Genomic DNA, 17,803 nt, shown 5'->3' on the forward strand with positions numbered 1-17,803 from the left:
AAACAAAAATGTCTACCGCACGGAAACCCAAAAGCCAGTATGACTTTTGCTATCTCTGTGCAGCAGACTTTTCCTCTTCTCTACCTAGTACTTTCCATTGCTTTGCGGCATTCCTTATCATGCAGACAGCAAACGTCTGTTGAATGGTCATTTCTCCTTAGCTACGTTGTGTGTGTGTATTGTGACAGGCTCAGGCCAGATGGCTACAGGAGAGTGAGTATCAGAAGGCAGATATATTAGTCCCAGATTAAGCAGGTCCATTTTCCCTGGGTAAGGTACCCTGGGCAGTTCCAGAACAAGAAGGAACTTGCTGGAACAAATTCAGGCAGGCAGGCTAATTAGGACACCTGGAGCCAATTAAGAAGCTGCTAGAATCTATTAGGGCAGGCTGGCTAATCAGGGCACCTGAGTTTAAAAAGGACCTCACTTCAGTTTGTTGTGTGTGTGTGTGTGTGAGAGGAGCTGAGACTGAGAAGGGGTACTGTTGGAGGACTGAGGAGTACAAGCATTATCAGACACCAGGAGGAAGGTCCTATGGTGATGATAAAGAAGGTGTTGGGAGGAGGCGATGGGGAAGTAGCCCAGGGAGTTGTAGCTGTCGCACAGCTGTTCCAGGAGGCACTCTAGACAGCTGCATTCCACAGGGCCCAGGGCTGGAACCCGGAGTAAAGGGCGTTCCCAACTCCTGATCAGACACAAGAGGAGTTCCCTGGACTGTGGGTTCCACCAGAGGGAAAGGTCTCTGGGCTGTTCCCTGACCCACATGGTGGATCAGCAGAGACTATGGGGATTGTTCTCCTTCCCTTTTCCCATGCTGGCCAGTGATGAGGTTAGCTGAGTGAAAGGCAGGTTTGAGCCACTAGCAAAAGTGGCCAAACTGAGGGCTGCCATGAACCTCTGAGGTGAGCAAATCCGCCAATAAGCGCAGGACCTACCAAGGCACAGGAGGAACTTTGTCACAATGTCTCTCTCTCTGTGTGTATATATATATAGTCATATTTCATTCATGTGAAGAGTGAAAATTTCAGTACTTACCATGCAGCTACCTGCTGCAAGAAAATAATAAATGACAAGTTATGGGGCCAGATTCTGCCCTAGTTTAAACCTGATGTGTTTCTATTGTGTTCAGTGAGATTGCACGGGGTCTGGGCTGACTGAATTTAGTCCTATAAACTTCTATATGCCAAACTCTCTACTCCCAGACATAGAGCTTGTTGAAAAAAATTTCATCTACAGAATCATTCTGATGACAAACAAGGAAAATAATTTTACCAAGTGTTTGCAACATCTTTTTGATGCTCTCTATATATCTTGGTTCTTCTATAACCATCATCACCATAATGTTGGAGTGCTTATCCATTTTTCAACCAGCTGTCAGACACCACCGTAAATGAGAGAATTTCACTGACTTGAGTGGATTTACTCCAGATTGGTCCTGGTATAACAGACAGCAGAATGTGCCTCATTGCTTCGTGTAGCACAGTACCTGAAAGTCTGCTATGCCCTCATACAAGTGGTTCACTGCCACCATAGTGTCACAGATCTTTACTCAGCAATTAGATACTAGCTAGTTCCTAAGATAGAAGTATCACATTACAAAAAAGTGTTAGTATGGAATTTTAGCATAAAGTTTTATTCATTTAGGTGTCCTCTCAACAGACATCTTCACACACTGAGCATTTTTTTTAAATTACCTGAGTCACTGGATTTTTTTTTTTGTGGGTACATTTGGCTTCATATTCTGGCCTCAGCTGGAGCTGTTGCTGTTCCTCTTCAAAATCAACCAAATCCCATTCATATTTGAGTCTAGCTTGTCGCCGCTTCCAAAACTCCAAGAAAAGTGTTACTATAAGTGAAAAGTGTCAAATAAGCCCTGTTATGAAAAGTGAACTGACAGGTAGGTTCTAGATACCATCCACATTAAACAACCCTTCTCTCCTGTGTCTCACGATTGCTATTCTATTACTTCTTCTCTCAATGTGATTTGCCTAATGTTCATTCAGTGTATCAGCCACACAAGAAAGCTCACTGCCAGGAACTGTAATATGAATTAGATATATTTATTGGTAAATTGAAGTGTAAATGTGAGTAGAGCGCAGGATGACAAAGTAGCAAGCCCTCATGACCACACTAGATAAGACACACACATTTTATTACAATGATTAGTTAAAACACAAGCAGCTACACAGAACTAACAGATAAGCTGGGATATTTCAGATCAGGCTGTTGGGTATGAGAATCTATTATGGAAACGTCTTTACTATAGATAAGCAGAACTGTTTTTCAGTAGAATGCTTTCCAAAGTTTTACATGAAGCATCAGATGCTCTTTTGAGGGTTATTTTGATAAGATGGCGTTTTGAAGATACTGAGCTTTTGATGTTTCTCAGAAAGTCAAGGGAGAGCCTGGCTTAAGAACTTTCTTTTTTGAAATAGCAGTGTGTAGAGGCTTGTGTGTATATTTATATAAAAAATGATGAGGCCTTCTACAAACTGATCTAAAATGCTGTAAACCTCTGGTAATCTGAAATGTCTGTATCTGAGTTGGTAAGAGTTTGTGGGTTAAACACACACAAGAAAGAGTTTATGTTGTAGTGCTCTGTAAACCTTGGTAGAGCATTCTGGAAATACAAACTTATTTATGCCATTCAAGGGACAATGTTTAAAAGTAAGAAAGATCTTGAACACAGGCTTAAAAATCTATTCATTCTGAAATTTCCTGAAAGATCCCAGTGTAAAAGATGGTGCCTAGATGCTAAGATGATAAATAGACATATGATAGACAGACCTTTGTGGGATAATGGAAACTCTGTAATATGGTTATTTCTGGTGGGCTGAGACATTTGATACATTCTTTCATGCTTTAGTCACCCAAACAGGAAAGAAGGTTCTTCATTAATTAAGGTAAAGAATAGGAAATAATAAGCATGCTCTCACAGACCTTTACAAAGATGCATATGAAATTTAACAAAAGAACAAGCATCAAAGTCAATAGAATTTTGTATCTAAAATGGATATGTTAAATGGTATGAATAAAACAAAGACAAATACATGCTCACAGGAAGTCTCATCACAGAGAAGACAACTCAGTTAAATACATCTGCCTTCTGCATCTTCAAAATACACTCATTGTCTGATTTCTCTAGTGCAAAAGTGGGACAATGTACGGGTCCTGGTCCTAAGGCTACCTATAATAATGCATTCTTTGAGCCTATGTACTACTTTCTGCTTGTGGCAGCCATCAATCAGAAGTAGAAGAAATTTGCTTCATAGGGTCAGAAAGAGAAACTTTATTGCAAGGATTAGGAGAAAAGAGAAAACACAGTCTGAACTGTATAAAACCTGCTGTCATGTAGGGAAGAAACTAGCGATGTGTTCACTACAAATTAGGTTATTAAAAGAAAATTAATAATTGTAACATTAAGAGTGACTTGCAGATAAACAATTCTGCAAAAACACAGTCTTTTAATTGCATTGCAGCAGGTGTGTAGGTTGTTTAAGGCACTAGGTTATGTTTTCTGTAAAGAGCAATTCCTCCACAAGTTTAAATTATTTTTATTCTTTGATGGGGTAAATATTTCTAGATTTAAGGAAAAACAAAATGGCTTTCCCAATGTCCCTGAAAGGTTTAGTCAAGATCTCCCCATTGCTTTATTTAAACTTTGTTATCAAATATACTCACCCCATATGCCCATGAAAATTGCAAAAAAAAGTGTTGCCACGTTATCAAACAAATGGGAGTACTGTAACAGAAACACACAGGGACAGGACAATTCAGTGACAGAACAGTTTTAAATAAAGCAGAACATGACAAATAAATAATTGCAGAGTTGGATACAGACCTTTGAGGATTCACATGTGGTGTTTAGCTTCCAGTACTCACAATTCTCATCACAAAGAGGACACATGATGATCTCTCCTCCAATCGCAGTGGCACAGATTTCTTTGCTGAGGAGAAGAAGATGGTTTTACATTTTCTTCAGAAGCTCAATATGACATTTCTTTCGGAAAAAGATCAAAGCTTCACTTGTTCAAACTTAAGTGTTTTTAGCTTTGCTGATGATGTGTGAAGGTTACATCCACTGATACAACTGTAACAGGGTCAGAGAAACCTCCAGGAAAAACCCAGTTGCTCCTGGAAATGGAGTTGGTGATTCACTTGGTGCCACGATTCCCTCTGTGTCAGTACTGAATCAGTACTTCAGCATTCTGTTCGGGAGGCACTGTGCTGGATGTACAGTCTTTCAGATGAGATATAAACAAAGGTTCTTTCTAATCTGGTCACTAAAGATCTCATTGCACTTTTTGTAACTTCAACTTGCTCCTTATTTTTACTTCCTGTTCTATTTTGTTGTGCAGTGTTGCTGTATGATGTTAAGCAGCTTCCATTTTTTAATCATAAGCAGCTGTATTGCAGGAATAGGTGAAGTGACCTGTGTGTATACTTTTTAATGACCATTTAAGTCTGAATGTGCATAGGGATCTTTCAGGAAGAATGTAGGATATTATGACTATAACACAAGTCTCAAACTGGCATAATTCAGCAGAACAGGGCACACAGGTACCCATTCCTGAATGTACTTTTTAGCTACACACATCAGAGACCAAAGCAAACTTGGAATGTCCACTACATGTGAAGTCTGATTCATCTCTGATGGGGCATGTTCTCTGCATTGCTCCTGGACATTTTGGGTAATTATTCACCATTGCTGGCCCTCTGAAGCAGGCAAAAATAGCTTTCACTACAAGATGGATCAAAACTGGAGGGTCTAAGGAAACAATGAACAGGTGATACATAAACAATCTTTATGGGAGAGAAGCTTAAACAGGCAGAAATGGCAGTATCCTGAGGACCCTACCAGCCACAGCGTTGCCCAAATACGAGCAGAGAGAAAACCCTTTGCCAAATTAAAACAAAAATTTCAACTTCCAACTATATGTTAGATTTTACTGTACAGTGGACAGTTGTGCTCTATTTGTGCAACCCCATTTAAGCCACTGGTGGTTGTTGGGGTGTAACAGAGCAGAATTTTCCCCTCTGCTTAAAAACATTTTCCGTTTGCTGCTTTTCTATAATGAGCAAAACTGCATTCTTTAGTTGGCTTTGTATTTTCGGAATAATTCTAACTTGTGATTTTTTTTGGTAAATGTTAATGCAAATTATGACTTCCACATATACAAAAAATACTGAGAATAAGCAGTTATGAAAATGTGATACTCCAAAAACACAGTATGCAACTAGACGTTTTAAAACTATAATCCTGATTTTTAACAAACGAGGTAAAGATATCTCTTTCAATGTAATTTTGGCAGTTGCACTCACCTGCTCATATTTTCATCCATTGTAAACCAACCATACAGAAAACAAATTAAGCCAACCACTGCTGCAAAGAACAGCATTTCTGTGTAGAAACCCAGCCAGGCAAAATAGATTCCAATCTTCTCTCCATAGTACTTCCTGCACACAAAGAATACAATTGGGTAGGGAAACACAGGAAGACTGCAAATCACAAAAGGCAAAACTGGCAAGACCCAAGCAAAACTAAAGACAATGGGATAACTTCTGACCTCACCTAATAGTAAATCCAATGATTTATGCTGTATAAATGAGATCTGAATCTAGCCCATAAATGAGAGTTACACATGTTGAACAAGCACAAGATGGACCTTATTTAGGGAAAAGATGAAGCTACCCCTTGTTTTCCCTTCCAGGAATACCTTGCTTAAGGAACTCTTTCCTCCACTCTCAATATAATGAAAATGCAGATTTACCTGTGTTATGCACCAAAAGGGGATAGTAGAGTATAAAATTTAACGGTTCACAATGGCTCCAAATGGATCATTTTAAAAGAACTCGATATTTATCATAACAAAGGCCACGAGGTGTGTTACTAAAGGAAAAAATGGACTAAGGAGACACTGATTGAATCTCAGGCAGGTTTATGCTGGGTTTTAGGCTTAATTAGAGTTAAGTTTCAGGTTCAGATTCAATGTGCCAAAATCTCATTGACTGTTCTTGAAACATTTCTATCTTAAGCGGTGAAAGAGATCAACTGATTTTACAAAATACCTGATACTCCTCAAATTTTTTTTCTGCATCTGATGCAGATCTGGAAAATTGGCCTTTCTACATTCGGCTGGTTTGAATGGCTTTGGATCTGAAGTAAAGAGTTTTGCCTGTCTCTAATAAAACATACATTGTGTACTCTCAGAGACATGTGCCTGTTTAGGCACCTGTTTTTCCTCAAACATTAGAAAGGAATAAAAAAATCCCCAGGAGGAACAAATCACAAATGAATGCAGTGAAAACCAATGAATTGTGGCCACATGCAATGAACACTTCACAGCCCATACCTTACCTAATGAGATCCAAAGGCTGCTCCTTGTAAAACCGTAAAAACCTAGCCCATTCCATATACAATGTGTATCTCTCATTGTCACAGTTCGGATCATTTGCCTTCTTCCAGTATTGGCACTGTGTGGATGTGCACAGATTAGAGAAGAGACAAAGAAACTCATCAGGAGACTAACACATTACACTAAAATATCCAAATCTGAACAGCAACACATCCTGGGTGAGTTTTAGGGCCACCTAAAATTACTTGGTGCTCAACATCATAACTCATCCCTAGAATAGCCCTTTCAACACACAATATTTTAAAACATATGTACCCACCAACCACTTGTCAACATGAAAGGCCTGCATATGTTAGACGTTAAGGAAAATTGCACTGATATAGCTATTTAGTGTAAACTCTTAATGTAGGGATGCCGCACTCTTGGAAAATGGGCCTTGCACTTCTGGTTTTTTCTAGTAAGTTACTGGAGTAAGTTGTACTAGTACAAGCCATGTTTTCCATTGGTATAGCCTGTCTACATTAGGAGGTTGCAGCGGTGAAGCTACATCAGTGCAAATTTTCCTGATGTAGATGAGCCCCAAACAATTCCCACCTCATGAAACAAACTCAAGTCCAAATCCCTTGTAGGTCAGAATCAGGTTCTTTTGATAAATTCCATAATCAAGGGCCTTCCACTGAGAGATGCAAAGATATACACATAACACAAAGTAAAGCTATTTTCTGTTTCTTCAGAGATTGTTATACTGTGTTTATCACTGCAGTTTCTGTGGCTATAATGCAAACATCCACTAAAATAAGACTGCCACACTAATTCATTTCAATGGTAGGCTGTACTTTCTCAGACTTTCCTATTGTATGACAGAATACTAGGAATAAGAAGAGTTTTCTGATCATTTCAGCTTCCTATGAAATGAATAGGATGGAAGTACTGGAATGTTGTCAATTCTCCTGTTTTTATTGCATTTCTTAGAATGCATTTCTTTCCCAGCTCCTGGAGTCACATGACTATAGGTATGTCTACATTCTGAGTTGGATGTGTAATTCCCAGCTCGAGGAGAAATACCTGCACTAGATATAATTGAGCTAGTTCACTAAAAATAGAGTGTAGCTACATGGTTTAAGTGGTGGGAGCAGCTAGCTGCCCTGAGTACAATCCCATCCAAGACTCTAGGTACACACTTGGGGCAGCTAGCCCCTCTTGGGGCTCACACTTCTACAGCTATACTCTATTTGCAGTGGCAATGTCTCCTTGAGCTGGCAATCACACCTCCAGCTCTAGACATTCCCTTATTGAGAATTTCTGCTTCTGTTTTTTTTTTTTTTAAAGGCCTCATTGTTTGTTCAGAAAAAGCATGTAAATATGACCGAAGGGCACCCTGCAGGTTCAAAGATCAGAAAGTAAGTTAAAAAGAACCCCAAATATTATATTTTAAATAGCTCATGATTTTTAAGTCAATATCGTTATTCTGGGAGCCTCACTCAATTTTCAAACTCTTGAGGTTGCTAATACTGGTATTGTGTGGAAAGGCATCAAAATTGTATTTTGGCACCACCGCTGTTATTGATTATTACTTGTTTCTGATGTTGCCCACAATGTAATTGCTGCTTGCCAAGCATATTAATAGCACAGGTCCTACCCTGCCAAGCTTAAAATCTGAAAACCACCAGAAAACTTCCCATTCACCCAAGTAGCTGGCACCATTCCTTTCAACAGAAGTTCCTGGTTTTCAGAGTATTTCTTTGTCAGATTTATGGTGTGACAGAAACTTATCAAAGGATTGTCAAAAAATAAACAAGTGATTTAAAATGCCACTAGGCATCATAGGTTTCAGAGTAGCAGCCGTGTTAGTCTGTATCCCCAAAAAGAACAGGAGTACTTGTGGCACCTTAGAGACTAACAAATTTATTAGAGCATAAGCTTTCGTGGGCTACAGCCCTCAAACAGTTATTAAAAAACAAATAAGGAATTAGATTAGAGCCTCACAAAAACAATAAATTAAAAATTAAATTAAATTAAATTATAAATTAAAAAAACTTCCACTGTAATACACTGGTATTTAGTAGCATAGCTCCCTCCTGTTTACACTAATAGGGGCTGCAGGGCTATATGCAGGTATTCCGTGTTTAAAGCATACCTTGAAGCAGTCGTTCTCAAACCATGGCCGGCCGCACACACAGCTGCAGCCCATGTGACATCCTCAGGGTCATACAGGTAGCATATATATTGTGTGGATGCAGCCCACATAACACACAGAAAGCTGCATATGTAAATAGGTTGAGAAACACTGCCCTAAAGCAAAACAGAGAAAGCTACCATCCTTACAGACTTTACAATACTGACAGTATGCCACCAGAGGGCATCCTGATGTGGAGAAATGCCCGCACAAAACTGTAGGGCCAAATTTATCCCTGGTGTAACTACTTCAGTGGCATTTTATACCACATATAGATATGACCCACAGGGCTCAGCTAAAAATGTTATTCATTTCCTTGTTTTCATCTGTCTTTGTAATATGTTACTATAATAATTTATCTCAAAATGTAAAATAAAAACATCTATAAAATGCATTGCAGTGTAAGTCACAATACTGAACTCTGTGACTGAAACACTTAGGTAAACCCAATACACTTGAGCATATGGAAAAAGCACTGTAGTGCATACAGAAACAGCATAACAGGGCTGGCAGATATTCCTTGTACATCACAGGGCAGGAGATCAGATAATAAATAAAAGCTGAAGGAGTTGGGGACCAAATACATTTCAACTGAAAACAGTAATATTGCAGCAGGCAAAGCAAATGAGGGAGGAAAGCTGGACTGTGATATATCTTTGGGAATGCAAAGCTAAAATACTTACATCATGGAGAGGGTAAGCAGCTGTGTAGGTGCCATTACTTAACAATCTTTTAATCCCAAACTTTTTCTTCCCTTCTTCTGTTCCATAGGGGCACCGTGTTAGAATATAGTACACCTAATATGCAAACACAGAGAGTTTACTCCTCTTCTTTTATAATATGGTTTAATACCACACTCTACTGATGGATGATGGAGCACTGCTGATGGGACTGTCCAATCCCCCTCAAAGGTAATGCATTGCAGTAGCTGCAATATAGGGGAAATTTGAGGATCCTCAAGGCTCCAGCTGGAACAAGGATGCCCCAGCTGCCCCACTGAGAACTGGTTTCTCAAATGCAATCTGTACTTAGAAAGATACATAGACATCAGATTTCATCACATAACATCCAGATTTCAGAGTAACAGCCGTGTTAGTCTGTATTCGCAAAAAGAAAAGGAATACTTGTGGCACCTTAGAGACTAACCAATTTATTTGAGCATAAGCTTTCGTGAGCTACAGCTACTTGAAGTGAGCTGTAGCTCACGAAAGCTTATTCTCAAATAAGTTGGTTAGTCTCTAAGGTCCACAAGTACTCCTTTTCTTATAACATCCAGAGTTACTGTACCATACAGCAGCAAAGTAATCGACCTTCTGTAGATTCAGAACTCAAATGGCTGTCTCAGCTTAGTGTTTGATATGTGACCACACACATCCCCAGTCACCCACCCACCCACAGGCCTATGTTACATTCTGCATGCACATGTAAACAGATGGGTTGAGATACGTACTATTCTGTTTCTCATGGATGGTGAGAAGAAGGTGCTCTCATTCTCAATGAGGTAGAGCTCCTGCCTACTTTTGCTGAAGGGTGCCGTGAAGTAGTCTGGTTCAGGGTGCATCACCTTCTCCGGTAGCCTAAACGGTTCAAGCATACAGTCCAATGGGTTCTCTGCAGTAGAGGGAATATCATTTTCCTTGATGGGCACTTTAATGTTCAGCACTTCAGCATATGTGATCAGAACCTCCCATGGGGCATGGATCTTCACAAAATAAGTTTTGCCATCTTCAGATTCCTGTACAAGAAGAGTTAAGCCTGAGGTCAAACTGAGGTGGGGTGGGTTTTTTTAGATTAAAATCAAGTGAGAGGGTATCCAAAACTTTTCTCTCTTTGTTCTTTTATTATCTTAAAGGCTTACACTGATTCTGAAAAAATAGGAGGAAAAATTTCCCTCCGCCAGAAAGCTTGTATGATTGATGGTAGTGGGTATCTGTCCTCTTTGCACTGATTAGAGGCTTATGAGGAAATTTCAAACTTGCACATTAAAGGTCAAATTCTCCAGCCTACTTAAAGGCCACAGAAGACACTGAATGCATTGGAAATGGTGTGGTTCTACAGAGCAGGCTATTCAGGGTATAGAAAACCCACACAGTAGTCAAAACTCCCTGCATGCAACGGTGCTGTGCCATTTCCCAAGCAGAGATGGCAGTTTTAGGATTGGTCTACTGAAACTGCTGGTGTGTAGACCATGGAGTCCACAAGTGTGCAGATTTCCCTGCAAAACACTCTGTAAATCAGCAGTCATGGAAGCATGCAACCCTGTTACTTGCAGCAGAGGCTAAGGAATGATTCCCGCAACACACATCCCTAAGAATTTCTCTGCACATAGTATATGTGAGGGTCTGACTCTAAAACAGTAATATTTAACCACTGGCTTACTGGAGCCCCATCTCTGGGTCTCATGGAGTCTGTTGGTTTTGTCAGAAGTTATTTTGCTCCATCTATTCTCAAGTACAGCAAGGATAATGTTGATCAGAGAAACACTCCCTCCGCTGTCCAAATCATATGAGGCAGAAAAGTAACACTAAACAAATGGACACAACCGCCACCCCAAGCCTTTCCCCATCCTGATCCTAATCCCCCACAGGATATGAGTAATTCCCATTGACATCAATAGATGTTACTGGTATGCTCTGCGGAGGGGCTGGAGGGAGAATCTGGCCCAATCAGAAGTTCCTTTTTACATTGGTCTCCCTGTGTAAATGAACTCACAGTTCAGTTATTTTGGGACCATTTCCTTTTCATTACTGAGTAAAACACAATCACTTCCTCCTGAAGCATAACAGTTCTCTTCTCTCAGTGCTTAAAATATTTATCAAGAAAAATTGCTCCTATATTAGCCTATTTAACTTCAGTTTCATAGTTTGAAGTACTGAAATCCCTTAGAACCATTGATACAATGGTGGATAAAATCTTGTCAGAACAGACCAACCAATGTATTCTCTAGCAATCTGAAAATTCAAGTATTTCGACATAATTTGCTCTGTATGACGAGAACACTGAGTTTTTTTTACCTTTTTGTCTTCTGTTTCTAATTCCAGACCAGCCTTTTGTAGATTCTTCTCAAATTCTCGCCTTCTTTCCTGAGGATAAATAAAGAGACTTTACTAAAAAAAATGAAGCGGAGGCAGTTTTTACTTCATCTGTCAAAAACTTTAACCCTCCCTGTATCCCTGTGTATAGGGTCTGATCTTGTACCCATCAAAGTCAATATGAGTTTTGTCATAGGAGCAAGGTTGGATAGGAGCAAGGTTAGATGCCAAAGAGTAATTTTTTCAAAATTCTACTTTGTTGCCTTTTAATCACCAATCTCTTTCAAAGCTGCTGTCACAGAGTAGCTGGTCCCTGTGTATTGACTCAGACTAGCTCCCCAGACCAGAGTAGGTGAGCCCAATCCAGCCAATTAAAGAGAGCTGGGCTACACCTGGGCCTATAAATGCACTGTTAGTGGGCAACTGGGAGAGATGGATTGTGACAGCCAAACTGGAGTGGTGGGTCCCTGGAGCAAGGGGCTCAGGAAAGCAGCCCTGGGGGCTGTTGCTCTAAGAAGGGAGCACTGACAGACTGGTAAACTGCCAGAAACAGGAGAACTAGAGACTCCTGGGAGGGGTGACCGTGAGGCTAAGGAATGAATTAAGACCGTTTTTTGGTTTGTTTGTTAACCTGTTGAGCAAATAAACCTCCTTGCAAAAGACTGAGCATGGCAATGCATACTTTGGAGCAAAGGAGAAGCATGGCCCTGGTGACAGTCGCTAATTGCACTACAGGCTGGATTTATCATTTAAACTAAATAAGCAATACCAATCTTGCTTCCTTTAGAAATCACTGGCAACACTCTTACTGCTTTCAAGATCAGGCCTACAATTAGATGTATTTTTTTTAACTGAATAGATATTTCTACAGAATACTTTTGGGCCATTCATCAAAAAATTAATTTTCAACCAAATTTCCTTTAGACATAACTATTTCTGTATGAAGGCAATTTGTAAAGCAAGAATTCCATAGAACACAAGGAAATGCAGGATACTCCTTTTGCATTTGACTGTGTGTCAAATGGGGATCCCATGTCTTATGGTACTATATGCTAAATAGATCAGTATGTTTACTGATCACAGTAGCCTTGCACTCTCCTCTGAAACACCAAGTGTTGTGCCAGATGGACTACCAGCCCGATCCAGTATGGCAAGTCCTATGTTCCTAGAAACTGATTTCCTATTGAGACAAAATATATCTTCCTTCTATGACTTTTATGATTTGGTTAATTACTCTTTTTATAAAAAGAAAAGGAGTACTTGTGGCATCTTAGAGACTAACCAATTTATCTGAGCATAAGCTTTCGTGAGCTACAGCTCACTTCATCGGATGCATCTTTTCTTTTTGCGAATACAAACTAACACGGCTGCTACTCTGAAACCTACTCTTTTTATGTATTGAGCTGGAATCATTTTGACCTTTACATTTTCTCTGTCTCCCATACGAGCATAGCACAGACATAGAATTGTAGTTCACTGAGTTGATGATCCGATCAACACAAAACAATGCAACTGAAAAGGTGAGATAGCATGACAGCCATTACATTCAGGTGGCTTATCTAAAAATGATGCCATGTTATGGGGCAGGTACTCAGCTAAATAGAGCACAGGGGAACACTGTCAGTCCCTGAGTCTCAGCCCTACATACAGTTTAGAGCAGGCTGGGGTCTGCTTTAATTTTGCAACAGCCAGCAACAACTCCTCACTCTCCCTAGCCCCTGCATTAGAACCTGTGGGAAGAGGAGAATTAGGAGCCAACTCTGCTGGTTCTATGCCCACTGGGGACTCAAACATATTGGCAAAATCATCAGCAGGAAAGTTACGGACAGTCTCTTCATCCTTTGTGCTGCTCAGGAGGTTCAGGTATACAGAGGACTGGAGAGTCCAGCCCTAAGTGACACATGCATATATTTTATATAAAATACCCCATGAAATAAACGGTAGTACCATAGGATAAATGAAATTATTATGCTCCACTGATCACCTCACCAGTCCTCTGTCCACTAATTCATCTTCTCTGAAACTTATTCTGGCATTTTGTACTCCTCCAAAGTTTCAAATAAACCATCTTAATTTTTTTTATTTTTAAAAAAATGTCAACTTGCCAGGGAAAATTTTCCTTCTCTTGCAAGTATGGAATTTCCCCAAAATGTCCCCTGTCCCAGGCTTAGGATGGGCAATATTTTTTCTAGACATAAAAATGTCACAATTTAAAAATTCATTATCTCATAATCCTGCAGGACTATAAATGGGGGCCCATATTATTGCCTCTACTATAGACTCTTTGTGTCATCCCAGAACCACAGAGGAACAGTAACACTAATTTATACAATTACACTAGCTTTACACCACCACTATTGTTGGATCATATTAAAGAAGTTCTGTATTAAAATCACAAATGAGTTTGATTCCCCATAGTTTAAATTCCAGGGTATTACTAATTAAGAGGACTCTTGGTTTTTGGTACTGTTTCTCTCCCTCTATGTGTGAAACTTGCAAGCTGCTAATTGCGTTAGTACATTCTAAGACACAGTCTGTTCTCAAAGCAATTCACACAGAGAGAGACTCAAAGCAATACTCTGTAACAACAGAAACAGCACCCAGAGACTCCCCGCCCTTTTGTTGTATTAACAATTGTGATTAAAATAGAGATAGAGGATGTATGTGGATGGATGCTTGGTGTGGATAATAACTGAATGATCAAGGAGGTGCCAGCCTAAGAATCCAGTGTCCATTGGCTGAAGAAGGCGTCAAGTGGAAATAACCAGAGGACCCCCGGAGGGCAGACTGGAATCCACCCAACAGCCTCAAGGATGGGAGAACCAAAGAACAAGATAACATCTGGCAGCATGGAGCCGTCAGGAATGTGCCATCTGCTGACTGATTCAGCAACAGCATGATGAGGCAATTCCCATAGACTGGCATACGAATAAATTCCTATAAAAATGGACTCTAGAAAGTGAGAACTTTGGGGGGTCTGATTCTGCAAACCAACTTCCAGGAGCATCAGATGTGCATCTGACAAGGCCCTGCTCCCTCCTCACGTCCAGGCCACCTGGCCAGTGGCTTGGCATGAGCAACTCTAAGGCTGGTAACTATGATAACAACCTTACAGAACCTGTGTGTGTGTGTGTGTATGAATGAATGTGTGAATAAATATGAAATTGAATGGAATGTTATAGCTATAACTAACTGCTTACTAAGATTCTTTCTGTATTCACAATAAATGTGGTATTTTGCCTTTTCCCCTTTAATAAGATCCTGCTGGTTTTTATTTTATTGGTATAACACTATGGCATCCCCAGGACTGACAGGCAGAGATGAAAAAATAACTTAAAAACTCTCTTAAGTGTTTCTAACAGATATTTTCTGGAGCACATGCAGCATATGCAGGATACATGACAGTGTGAGGGTGGGATAAACTAAAATCAGCACTCAGGGAATGACCTACAAAACTCACTGCCAGCTTTGCTTCTCATGATCAAGGTGTACCCATCCCGCATCTATGCTAATACGACTTTCATTTCAAACCACACCATCGTGTATTCCCTATACACACTGAAGTGATTCAGTATGAATATACTGCCTAAAGTGGACTTAGATCTGAAAACATATTTGAGAAGATTACCTAAATTAGACCCAAAGTCCAATGGGAACAGGGGAACTAATGCAGGTTTAATATCATACATAAGTAATGTATAACATTACATTCTCATATATTCTCAGTTATCTAAGAAAGATAAACACATATTATAAAGATAAATCCATCTCTTGATAACAATGCTGTTTGTTAGGAACAATAATCAGTAAATAAAAAAGGGTAATAGAGTAAAATTAATTTTTAAACTTTACAGCACATTATCCCTTAAGATACATTTTAAAAAACTACTCTTGAGCAACAGATTGTTATGCTGAAAAAGTTTGGTGTGTGGTAGAACATCCACTCCTGTCTCGACTGAAGTCTATCTGTGCAATTTTGGGCCCTAAGAAAAATTACAAACATTCTTATATCAAAAAAATAATGAAATATGTGACCAAATTCTGTGTTAATCTAAGCCTCATGCAACCCCATTAACTTAATTGAAGTTGCACAGGGCATAAGTCAATGTAGAATTTGGCCCTCAGTTAGGAATTTAGGGGCTTGATGTTATGAAGTGCTGAGCATCTTCAGTTCCCAATAGGGTGTTCAGTACTTTGCTGAATGTGCTCAGCACTTGGCAGGATCAGATCCATAAATACAAAAGGTCAGTCCTCTATATATTGTGCTCCTGTAACTCCCACTGAGGCAATTTGAATTTTGAGTGTGAAAGGAATGCAGGCCCAAGACCTACATTTTGGAAATGTATTTACTTTTTCTACGTTAAAAAGGCAATAAAATGTTACGTTTAATAGTAATCTCCAAGTGATAATGCAGAGAAGGCCAGATTGTGTTTATCTGTTTATACTCATGCACTGTGGAACAGGACAGAGTAAGGATCTCCCCTTGCACAACCGATATTAACGCTACCCAGAACGTAGCTCACAGTGTTTAGGGTTACGCAGGAGTTTCACATCAATGGCTCTTCCCTAGAGCAAATGGGCAAAAACTGGGCAGGCAGTGGGTAAAACTATAGTTCTGTCCCTTCAGGCTAGCCCTTGGAGACAAGGAGATTCTGCACTCCATAAAATGGTGTGATAAATTATTCCCCATATGAGAGCTCCCAGAGGCATAAAGTTTGGGGTGCTCCCCATGGGGTTGTAAAGAGCACGCTCTAGTCCAGTGGTTTTCAACCTGTGGCATGCAGACCCCTGGGGGTCCACAAACCATGCGTAACATTTCCAAAGGGGTCCTCCTTTGCATTTGACATTTTTTAGGGGTCCACAAATGAAAAAAGGTTGAAAACCACTGCTCTAGGCCCAAATACATAGGTCTAGTCAGAATTTTAAAAAAAACAAATGTAGCTCTTTTTAATCAATAAAATCAGTAAATATGTGTGTATAAAAATAAAACAGCAGTGAGATCAGTCAGAAAAATAAACACTATCTGTCAGAGGTAATGAATAGAAATATAAAGTAAACTGCTGAACATACAACATAATTTAGACTTCTGTTAACCAAAAGCTTTATGGTTAGGATTCAGTCATGTGGCTTATTTAACAGTCAAGTACAATACACAGAAAAACAGTTTACTGCACAGATTATTTTGATTTGAATCTTTTGCACTTAAATTTTTCCATTCCCCTGTGAATAAAAGTTATATATAGCTATGTACAAGATAGTGGGTTTCTGTTTTGCACTTAAAATAAATATACTGAAATCCCATTAATAAGCTCATTTGCATTAAAGTGAAAAAGGTAATGCAATCCATCAGTAACTTTATGGATTTCCCCTAAAATACCAATTATTTTTTAAATCTCTCTTTTCACATGTGCTAGATCATTGGGAACCTGTAATGAATACAGTAAGGCTCTGATGAATGTAAATCACTAATAGATTTCTTAAATATATCCAGCCTGACTGAATATTTGATTAAAATTTACTAAAACTGACCTCCAAATTTCAATATCTTAGGGCTTTATCTAGTTTTGCCTTCAGTGAATGCTAGGGATACTCAGCATCTCCCTGCATCATCAGACAGCTTGGTTTGAAAAATTAAAACAACTAACCAGATGGCTGCCTGCTAAAAAGTCACCTAGACAAAGCAGTATTAGAAATAAATGTCTAACTTCCAAGACAGCTGACGCGAACACTTCTCAGAGTTGGACTGAATCCAGAGACTAAAAAGCACTGTTTACATAGACCGCAGCATTCCACAACAGCCATTAGAGAATCAATAGTAGAGATAATGGGAATCAACAGGCAGGGGAGATCAAATGGGGAAAAAACTAGGCCTGAGTCAAAACCCCAGGTACAAACACGTCCAGACTTTGGGAGGGTTTGAATCGGATACATATCCAAACTTTGCTATTCAGGTCCATGAGTGATAAGGAAAGCTCTATTCATAAAAAAGCCTTTTATGGAGGTAATATTTACAAATCTGTTTCAAAGGGTAACTTTGAGGATTTATCTCAAGACAACACTCTGTTAACTCTGAACTGAACAAACTGACAAGTATCAGGGGGTAGCTGGAAGATGATGTGTCTGTATCTGTGCGAGTTTTTGGTTGAGGTTGATGATTTCCACTCCATGCAGCTAAATTTAGTGCCTTGCATGGTGACAAGTATCAGGGGGTAGCATGAAAGCTTATGCTCAAATAAATC

At 39.5% G+C, this 17,803-nt stretch overlaps 1 protein-coding gene across 9 annotated transcripts in view; it reads right to left on the reverse strand.

The window, feature by feature from the left end:
• Nucleotides 1-17,803, reverse strand: part of ANO5 (anoctamin 5) — a 92,067-nt gene that overhangs the window by 24,699 nt on the left and 49,565 nt on the right. For all 9 annotated transcript variants that reach the window (XM_037899945.2, XM_027830130.3, XM_027830129.3 and 6 more), the window contains 8 exons: nt 11,547-11,615; nt 9,983-10,267; nt 9,216-9,329; nt 6,359-6,474; nt 5,323-5,457; nt 3,842-3,947; nt 3,682-3,742; nt 1,695-1,846 (listed from right to left, as the gene is read on the reverse strand). In XM_037899945.2, coding sequence (XP_037755873.1) covers nt 1,695-1,846; nt 3,682-3,742; nt 3,842-3,947; nt 5,323-5,457; nt 6,359-6,474; nt 9,216-9,329; nt 9,983-10,267; nt 11,547-11,615 — 1,038 coding nt within the window. The remainder of the gene's footprint in view (nt 1-1,694; nt 1,847-3,681; nt 3,743-3,841; nt 3,948-5,322; nt 5,458-6,358; nt 6,475-9,215; nt 9,330-9,982; nt 10,268-11,546; nt 11,616-17,803) is intronic.

The sequence above is a fragment of the Chelonia mydas genome, chromosome 6 (assembly GCF_015237465.2).
Source record: "Chelonia mydas isolate rCheMyd1 chromosome 6, rCheMyd1.pri.v2, whole genome shotgun sequence".
Taxonomy (NCBI): domain Eukaryota; kingdom Metazoa; phylum Chordata; order Testudines; family Cheloniidae; genus Chelonia; species Chelonia mydas.